At 46.0% G+C, this 9,932-nt stretch overlaps 1 protein-coding gene across 2 annotated transcripts in view; it reads right to left on the bottom strand.

Annotated features, from left to right (window-relative positions):
* Nucleotides 1-3,467: 3,467 nt before the first annotated feature.
* ARSH (arylsulfatase family member H) overlaps nucleotides 3,468-9,932 on the bottom strand; it is a 50,964-nt gene continuing 44,499 nt past the window's right edge. For both annotated transcript variants that reach the window (XM_027962829.3, XM_042242549.2), the window contains 3 exons: nucleotides 9,458-9,620; nucleotides 7,173-7,294; nucleotides 3,468-5,410 (listed from right to left, as the gene is read on the bottom strand). In XM_027962829.3, coding sequence (XP_027818630.1) covers nucleotides 5,043-5,410; nucleotides 7,173-7,294; nucleotides 9,458-9,620 — 653 coding nt within the window. In that variant the 3' untranslated portion in view covers nucleotides 3,468-5,042. The remainder of the gene's footprint in view (nucleotides 5,411-7,172; nucleotides 7,295-9,457; nucleotides 9,621-9,932) is intronic.

The raw sequence follows: 9,932 nt of genomic DNA, 5'->3' as shown, positions 1-9,932 counted from the left end.
GCTCAGAGAAGACCCTTCATGAGAATACAGCTTCTTTGTCCAAGATGGCCCAGAACAAAGAAGAAGGGGAATTATTGAAGACCCTTCCTGAAACTGTGACATCTTTCTCGGAGATGGTCTGGAACAAGGTCGAAAGGAAAATGTTGAAAATATGAGAGACCCTTCATGACAGTGAATTTGCTGAAGTCAAGTCCTCAGAAGATAAGGGCCAATCTGAACTATCAAGGGCATATTTATATATTTTCATATTTTCTCTCAATCATTGCTTTGGAATGGAGCAATGAGCAGCTGAGGAAGATAATGTTTGCTGTCATCCTTCTGTTTTCTGGTCGTATTTCAAGTTTTAGGTCAGGTCACAGATAACAGAAGTCAATGTACAGTCAGAAGAGAAAAAAAAAATTCTTAAAATATGGAATGTATCACCGTTTCTCACGCCTTTGATTTGTCAGTAATTGAGATCGGTACATACTCAGGTCAAACCAGCAACTGAGCCATAATTCTGCCTTATTTTTTTGCCAGAAGGCTTGATTCTGGGGCTGTGAACCCAGAAGTAACACATCCCATCCCACCAAAGTTATCACAGCATGAGGGGCATCTACATGTTATTCTTTAATGCCCACAGAGCACCTGGAAGTGAATTTCGTGAAATTCTTCAAAACTGGAGGTGGTACATTAAAAAGAGTGTCTGTGCCTTGAGAATTCCTCTTTTCAGAAGGAACTTGAAATTTACTTGTCATGATCAGCTGTGTGACCCCATAAAGCCTGCTGTGGTTCTGGATTCTAAATCACGACCCATAAAGAGAAAGAAAAAAGAAAACTTGCGATACTTTTAGGAAAAGGAAAGAAATGTATACGTTGAAAACCTTGTTTCCTCCAGGGTTTTTAATCAGTCATGTTCCCAGCAATATGCGTGTGCCCCCTAGTGGGTACATCCTTCTAGGATTATTATATATAAGATACCCAGAGGAGGAGATGGTTGGACGGCATCACTGACTCAGCGGACATGAGTCTGAGCAAACTCTGGGAGATACTGAAGGACAGGGAAGCCTGGCGTGCTGCAGTCCATGGGGTCACAAAGAGCCGGACAGAACTTAGTGACTGACCATGAATGAAGATATATATAAAATGATTACATGTAATAAAAATATCTGTTGTCCAATAAGTCAGATTATTAGCTATTGGGGATGGGAAAAAAGAACTTTTTTTTACAAGTATATAGATATTTTTAAGAGAAGTTTCTGGTTCACAGCAATATTGAAAGGCAGGTAGAGAGATTTCTTATAGACTATTTGACTCATTTATGCATCGCTTCCCTCACTGTCAACATTGGAAAAAAATGTTACTAGGCACTTCCTCGGAGATCCAGTGGTTACGACTTTGTGTTTCCACGTCAGGTGCTGCAGCTTCAACCCCCGGTTGAGGAATTAAGATCCCACATGTTACACAGTGTGGCCAAAATAACTGTGTGGCCCTATACATACACGGTGGTGTTTAAGCGGTAAAGAATCCTCCGGCAAATGCAGGAGACGCAGGAGACTCGGGTTCAATCCCTGGGTCAGGAAGATCCCCTGGAGGAGGAAACGGCATCCCACTAGAGCATTCTTGCTTGGAAAACCCCATGGACAGAGGGGCCTGGCGGGCTACAGTCAACAGGGTCGCAAGAGTCGGAAACGACTGAGCGACTGAGTATGCACACGCAAACTCTAAGCATAGACAGAACTGCATCGTGTACACCCTCGCTTTGGTAAGACGGTTAGGCTGTTACCCAGTTTAGAGTGCTCTGACTAATGGCAAAGGTGTCTATCAGTTTAACATGATATACTTTCCATTTAAATCTTGTTAAATTTGTACTGGAGTAGAGTTGATTTATGATGTTCTCAAAGCTTCACTGAGAGTGTTAAGTCACTCAGTCGTGTCCAACTCTGGGACTGAAATCCACCGGGCTCCTCTGTCCAGGGGATTCTCCAGGCAAGAATACTGGAGTGGGTTGCCAATCCCTTCGCCAGGAGATTTTCCCCACCTAGGGATCGAACCCAGGTCTCCCACAATGCAGGCAGATGAACACCCAGGTTCTTCCTGGTGCACACTGAACTCAGTGTGCGCATTTCTTTTTTAGATTCTTTTTCATATAAATCATTACAAAGAACTGAGCAGAGTCCCCTGTGCTATAGAGTATGTCCTAAGTCGCGTCAGTTGAGTCTGACTTCTAGTGCCCCATGGGCGTTAGTGGACGTTAGCCTGTTCTGTCCGTGGGATTCTCTAGGCAAGAATACCGGAGAGGAATGTCTTTTCGTTCTCCAGAAATTCTTCCTGACTTGGTCTTCCTGACTCATTTGAAAAGACCCAGATGCCGGGAAAGATTGAAGGCAGGAGGAGAAAGGGATGACAGAGGATGAGATGGTTGGATGGCATCACTGACTCGATGGACCTGAGTTTGAGCAAGCTCCAGGAGTTGGTGATGGACAGGGAGGCCTGGCCTGCTGCAGTCCATGGGGTCAAAAAGAGTCGGACACGAATGAGCAACTGAACTGAACTGAAGAAATTGAACAGAGGTCTCCAGCATTTCAAGCAGATTGCTTACGCTATGAGCCATAAGTGAAAGTGAAGTTGCTCAGTCGTGTCCAACTCTTTGGGACCCCATGGACTATAGCCTACCAGGCTCCTCCAGTCCATGGGATTTTCCAAGCAAGAATACTGGAGCGGACTGCCATTTCCTTCTCCAGGAGATCTTCCCGACCCAGGGATTGAACCCAGGCCTCCCGCATTGTAGGCAGACGCTTTACCATCTGAGCCACCAGGGAAGTCTGTGAGCCATAAGGGAAGTCCAAAAAGTATTCGTTGCTGAGACGTGTCACATGTTAACAAGGAACCCTCTAGTTTCTGCCATATTCCTCTCTGAAAGCCCTACTTTCTCTCAGATTAGACTCAAAACCCCTACCTAACGTTGGAATTCATCTTAGAACCCTTTAGTTCTGGTGAGGTTGTTACCTCACGATCCTCTAGTTTTGGTGAGATTTGCCTCAGGTCCATCTACTTTCAGTCAGTTTTTGCCTCGGGAGCCCCTAGTTTCTATGAGATTTTTGTGTCAAGGAGTCTGTTGCCTCAGAAGCAAAAGGTTTATGAAACATGTAACCCAGGATGCCCTAGTGACTGTCAGATTTAGCCTCAGGAACTCACATTTGTGTCAGGTCCACCTCAGGAGGTGCTAGTTTTCATCATATTTTGCTTCAGAAAGACTGTCTTTCCATAAGGTTTTACCTCAGAAGTGTCTTCTTTCTGTCAGATTTTACTTCAGAAAGACTATCTTTCTGTCAGATTTTACCTCAAGAGATCTTTCTTTCTGTCAAATTTTGCCTCCAAACCCTCTGCTTTCTCTCAAATTTTTTTCCTCAGAGCCCCCTGGTTTCTCTCATATTTCGCCTCAGAACCCCTAGGTTTTGCCCAAATTTTGCCTCAGAAGCCTCTACTTTCTTTCTGATTTTACCTTTTAATTTAAACTTTGTTTAAAAAAGTATAATAAATTTCACATCTATAAGAATTTAAAGTGAAAGTACTTGGAGAAAATTCTCTGCAGCTGGTACACTGTTAAATAGAAAAATAAACAGTAAAAAAAGATCCTATTCAAAATTTATGACTATGTAAGAACATACTCTGATTCCTTTTTTTTTTTTTTAACATGAATGAGATTGAATTTCACATTACACTCAATTTATTGCAACGAATATGTTTAGAAACACTGGTAAAAACAGTTTTATCTGTAAATATCTGTATTTATTATATGATGCAGCATTAAAGGAAATCAGCTGTGAATATTCATTGGAAGGACGGATGCTGAAGCTGAGGCTCGAATACTTTGGCCACCTGATGGGAAGAGTCAACTCACTGGAAAAGACCCTGATGCTGGGAAATATTGAGGGCAGGAGGAAAAGGAGGCTTTTGAAGATGAGGTGGTTTGATGGCACCACGGACTCTTTGGACATGAGTTAGAGCAAGTTCTGGGAGATGGTGAGCCAGTAGGATGAAGAAAAGATAAGGAAAACAGACAAGACTTTGCTATCAAGGAGAAAGCAATGGCACCCCACTCCAGTACCCTTGCCTGGAAAATCCCATGGATGGAGGAGCCTGGTGGGCTGCAGTCCATGGGGTCGCTAAGAGTCAGACACGACTGAGCGACTTCACTTTTGACTTTTCACTTTCATGCATTGGAGAAGGAAATGGCAACCCACTCCAGCGTTCTTGCCTGGAAAATCCCAGGGACGGGGGAGCCTGGTGGGCTGCCGTCTATGGGGTCGCACAGGGTCGGACACGACTGAAGCGACTTAGCAGCAGCAGCAGCCATCATGTTTGCAGTGTGATTTGAAAAGAAATATAACTTAAATACTCTCTTCCCATAACATTTATACAATCTTGTGCAATTAGTTAAATACGACAAAAATCACTTTCCTCATGCGGAAACGGAGCTGAGACTACTTGCCTCCTCTAAGTTTTGCGAAGTGTTTTCAAAACACATATCCACACTATCATAGCGTTACTGTAGCTGTGTGTCTTCTCTCCCTATTTTGAGAATTTTCATAGTCTTCCTGATGCAAAAGGAGAACAAGAAACTTGCCAAATTTGTCTAAGCTCGGATGCAAAAACTGTCTCTGGGTTTAGAATCTGCATGGAGACATTTCTAACAATATCGTGAGAGAAAGTAAAGACAGTGACATCAAAACGGCTGCTTCTACTCATTTTTTGTGGAAGGTATCACCAAGATTCTTGTGACTCTGCAGAAGGTCCTCTTGACCTTCTTCCTTAAACAAGGACACAATTATACAAAAAAAAAAGGTAAAATGAATGGTGCATAGTTTCATGGGTATATGGATCCGCTTTTGTTTCATCATGCTGCTGGATATGACTTGAGGAAAGATCTAAAATCTGAGGATTTTAAAGAAAAAATGACAGCGGGGCATCGTGTTTGATCCCCAGCGGAATGCATGAGGCAGCTGAGAGCTCTGCGGTAACAGAGGGTTGCTGGTTGGGAAGAAGCAGCCCCTCTCTGCTCACCATGCTGCGGATACAATGTCATCCGCCCTGTCGCAGCCACAGAAGGGGAAGGTCCCACAGCAGGGCTGCAGCCACGGTTTCCAAAGGGTGTTGAACACAGAGAGCTGCTGAGGGACCGGCGTGAGGGTCCCACGGTGCTGTCTTACGGCCGCTTCGATCTTCTTAACCACGGAGTCAAACAAGGCTTCGTTGTCGGGGTTGAGAGGTCTCGACTCGGAAGGGTCTCTCGAGATGTCGAAGAGCAGGGGAGGGTCGTGGTAGGTGACATCGCCTGAACACGGGCAGGCTTCACTCCCGTAGCAGGCGCCCGCTCCCTCCGGGGAGAACTTGGGCGTCACGAAATGCACCTTCCACACGGTTGCGCCTGGAAAACAGAGCCCCACTGGGATGCCGTCTTTGTTATTATTTTAGGATTTTTTTTTTCTTTCATTAAAAATCCACAGCTAGTGGCAAGCTGCTATATAGCACAGAAAGCTCAGCTCGGGGCTCTGTGATGACCTAGGGAAAGAGGAAGGCTTAAGAGGGAGGGGAGATATGTAAACATATGGTTGATTCACTTGTTGTACAGCACAAACTAATGTAAAATCAGAAACTGACATAAAATTACAAAGCAATCACCCTCCAATAAAATTACATATATTTATAGCAAACGCTTTTGCTAGCAACTGAAAATCTTCTGCACAGCATCACACAGCAGCGTTGTATTTCTTCAACTGTAAGAACGATGCCCAATTTCACAGGCAACTTGAAGACTTTTTATCTCACCCTGAGAGCCTTGGGAGACAACAGTTACGACCTGAATGGCTGCTTTCATCACACAAATGATCATTCAGACTTCTTTTCTATCATCTATTTATCCAACTGTCTATTCTATCATACATCTATATATCTACCTATTTGTCTGTCATCTAATTCCTCTGCCTCCCTCCCTCTTCCCTCACTCCCTCCCTTCTCTTCTCTCTCTCTCTGTCTTTCATGCCATTGCTTAGCAATTCCATTTCCAGAGGTCGGTTTCAAACAGAAAACATAACCACACCCCAATCTCTGATCAACCAGACTTCTACGGAAGTCCTCTGCTAGGCTCTTGTGGGACAGCTACGCTTTCTGAATCAAATTAGACTAAATCCCCTGGCTGAATCCTTCACCACCTTTTTGCTTTTCTCTCTACTTCCTGGGTGAAGCATATATGTGATGCCTGGAGGAACAGCAGCTATTTTGCAGCCATGCGGTCAGAAATATGAGACTGGAAGCCGACAGGACAGAAGTGGTTTAATGGGAACAGAAAAAAAAAAAAAAAAACACCAGAGGCCCCTGATAATGGCCTTGAGCACTGTTCCTGTATCAGCCCTCCGCTCCCAATTTCTAGATTCCTTATTAAGAAAAAAATGAATCAAATTCTATTTGTTTAACCCTCGCTGGGAAAATTTGGGAGGCTTTTATTCCTCAGGGGCAGAGGGTGTTTTCTTTTTTTTCTTTACCACTGAACTAACTAACTGATGTGTAGTCTAAAAGGAAGAGATTTTTCCTTGTTTTTATTTTACATGGAAGACTCATCCACACTGACTCAAAGAACAGATCACACCACGGAGGATGGATCATACGTGCGACCATCGATACCTTTTCAGTGAATCGCCAAATCCAGTCAAAAATCTGGAATGTCTCCAAAAGAGCTCTTTTTTTTTTTACAGGTGTGAGGAAATTGATGCCGTTTGTCCATTAATATCTGTTTGCATGAATTTACCAGACAGTGGAACTCAGGCAATGACTCAGGAGGTGGCAGTTCGTGACTGATGTCTGGGTTCGACCAAAGACGTTAGCTCTTGTTGCTAATTATCTCTGTGTCCTCTGTTACGGGAATTCATTCTCTCTGTCTCTACCTGGCCTTCTTCCTCCCTTTGTCAAAATTATGCATAAGAGCTTAGGGACACACGTGCACAGACATACCTCTAAAATCCTACTGTGATTTCTACCATAACGAACCGCTGTTTTTAAGTCACTTTCTGCAGGATCTAGAACAACCATGACAAGGGGTGTTCACCGCACAGAGTGTGCCCTCCCCCAGGAGACGAAAGAGACAAGGAGGTGTCCTTGCTGTGTCCGCACGTGTCGGCCACCCTCATACTCACAGTCCTTCTGATACCACCTGGCCGTGTGCAGAGAGGCCCCGCAGTAGTGGAAGAGGAACTCGTGTTCCGAGCGGGAGACCCTGCCTTCCAAGAGCGGCATGAGGTTCCGGCCGTCAATCACTCTGGGGAGAGAAGCGGAGACGCAGAGAGCGGTGAGGGAGGCGCGGTCGAGTCTCGCGTTTTACGTTTTACGGCAGACGAGGAGGAGGAAGAGAGAAGCGAGCTGGAAGAACAAGAAAAAGGAGCAGAAGGCAGAGGAGGAGGTAGGAAGGGGAGGCAGGAGGGGGGAGGAGTGGACAAGGACAAGGAAAATCCCACTGAAAACTCAACACGCATTTCCACTCATTCCACAATTTATAAAGATGAAGAAGAAGTGTAACGTATTACAGTTTCTAAGACAGTGGGAGAGGTGAGCAGCTGGAGCTATGTCTCTGGCCCCTTGTCAGACACCATGCACGAGTCCCATGGATTAGATAGTTGAGTGCTTTACACTCACAGTCAAAGCTATGGTTTTTCTAGGAGTCATGTACGGATTTGAGAGTTGGACCATAAAGAAGGCTGAGCGCCCAAGAATGGATGCTTTTGAACGGTGATGCTGGAGAAGACTGTTGAGAGTCCCTTGGACTGCAAGGAGACCCAACCAGTCCATCCTAAAGGAGATGAGTCCTGAATATTCATTGGAAGGACACGTGCAGAAACTGAAGCTCCAAGACTTTGGCCACCTGATGCAAAGAGCCAGCTCACTGGAAAAGACCCTGATGCTGGGAAAGAGTGAAGGCGGGAGGAGAAGGGGACGACAGAGGATGAGAAGGTTGGATGGCATCACTGACTCAGTAGACATGAGTTTGAGCAAGCTCCGGGAGATGGTGAAGGACAGGGAAGCCTGGTGAACTACAGTCCATGGGGTCGCAAAGAGTCGGACACGACTGAGCGACTGAACAACAACACTCATTTGATTCAACAGAAACCCTGCCTCAAATAAACAGGTATGTTCAGTCACTCAGGCGTGTCTCACTCTTTGCGACCCCACGGGCTGCATCCTGCCAGGCGCCTCTGTTCTCCAATATCTCCTAGATTTTGCTCAGATTCACGTCCATTGAGTCACTATTCCTACTTTATTTATTCATTTCAAATCCGATAGAGAAAAGCATCAAACTTCATCACATACAGATGGACACGTACCCACTTTTATTTGGGAATTCACGTAGCAAATATTTATTTAATGGTCTATACAATGCAGGGCCTCCCAGGAGGCTCAGCTGGTAAAGAATCCGCCTGCAGTGCAGCAGACCTGGGTTCAATCCCTGGATCCAGAAGATCCCCTGGAGAAGGGCATGACAACCCACTCCAGGATTCTTGCCTGGAGCATCCCATGGACAGAGGAGCCTGGCGGGGCTACAGTCCATGGGGTCGCAAAGAGTCGGACACTAAGACTCAAGTGACTAAGTATTTAGATGCTGTGAGGGATACAAAAATGAAGGAGGCTCAGCTCCCACCCCGAAGGCCACCAGAGATGAGCCTAGAAGGCAATGGCACCCCACTCCAGTACTCTTGCCTGGAAAATCCCATGGACTGCAGCCCACCAGGCTCCTCCTCGCTAGGAGTCAGACACAACTGAGCGATTTCACTTCCACTTTTCACTTTCATGCGTTGGAGACGACGATGGCACCCCACTCCAGTACTCTTGCCTGGAAAATCCCATGGATGGAGGAGCCTGGTGGGCTGCAGTCCATGGGGTCGCTAGGAGCTGGACACAACTGAGCGACTTCACTTTCACTTTTCACTTTCATGCATTGGAGAAGGAAATGGCAACCCACTCCCGTGTTCTTGCCTGGAGAATCCCAGGGACGGGGGAGCCTAGTGGGCTGCCGTCTATGGGGTCGCACAGAGTTGGACACGACTGAAGCGACTTGGCAGCATGAGAGAGAGAATAAGAACATGTTTTGAGAGGAAAATGGACAAGCGATTCTACCATGAACTGTGGGGAGAAAGAAGTCATCTGGCCATCACAGCAGAATACTGAGGGTTCAGTAACACGCTTCACACACATACAATTTTCTAATACATCTGCATAGGTGCCAACTATGTGCTTCCCTGGAGACTCAGATGGTAAAGAATCTGCCTGCAAGGTGGGAGACCCAGATTCAATCCCTGGGTCAGGAAGATCCCCCTAAAGGAGGAAACGGCAACCCACTCCAGTATTCTTGTCTAGAGAATCCCCATGGACAGAGGAGCCTGGCGGCCAAATATATCTCCCTCCACAAGGGGCAAGCATGCTCTTGTACCTGCCCAGTGGCGGAATGCCTCCTCCGATATAAGACAGCGTCGGGAAAATGTCCATGAGGCTTGTAGGTTCGTCGATGACCTTCCCCGCCTCCAGGACTGTTGGCCACCGGAAAATTCCGGGCACCCGGATGCCTCCTTCCCATCCAGCCATGCCTCTGCCTCCTGAAAGCAAAGACGAAAAACCGAAGGGGCATTCAACCCCACGGACTCATTCTCTGTGTATCTGAAAATTGCCACTGGCCACACCAGTGACAAGCTGGAATTAAGATCGTGGGCAGAAAATATCAATAACCTCAGATATGCAGATGACACCACCCTTATGGCAGAAAGCAAAGAGGAACTAAAGAGCCTCTTGAGGAAAATGAAAGAGGAGAGTGAGAAAGCTTGGCTTAAAGCTCAACATTCAGAAAACGCTTGGGCTCCGTTCCCAAACCCAGTTCAGTTCTGAATCTCAGCATCTCTTCAACGTCCACT

This window comes from Ovis aries, chromosome Y, assembly GCF_016772045.2.
Source record: "Ovis aries strain OAR_USU_Benz2616 breed Rambouillet chromosome Y, ARS-UI_Ramb_v3.0, whole genome shotgun sequence".
NCBI lineage: Eukaryota > Metazoa > Chordata > Mammalia > Artiodactyla > Bovidae > Ovis > Ovis aries.
The sequence above is the reverse complement of the archived record's forward strand: the minus strand, read 5'-3'. Positions and strand labels throughout refer to the sequence as shown.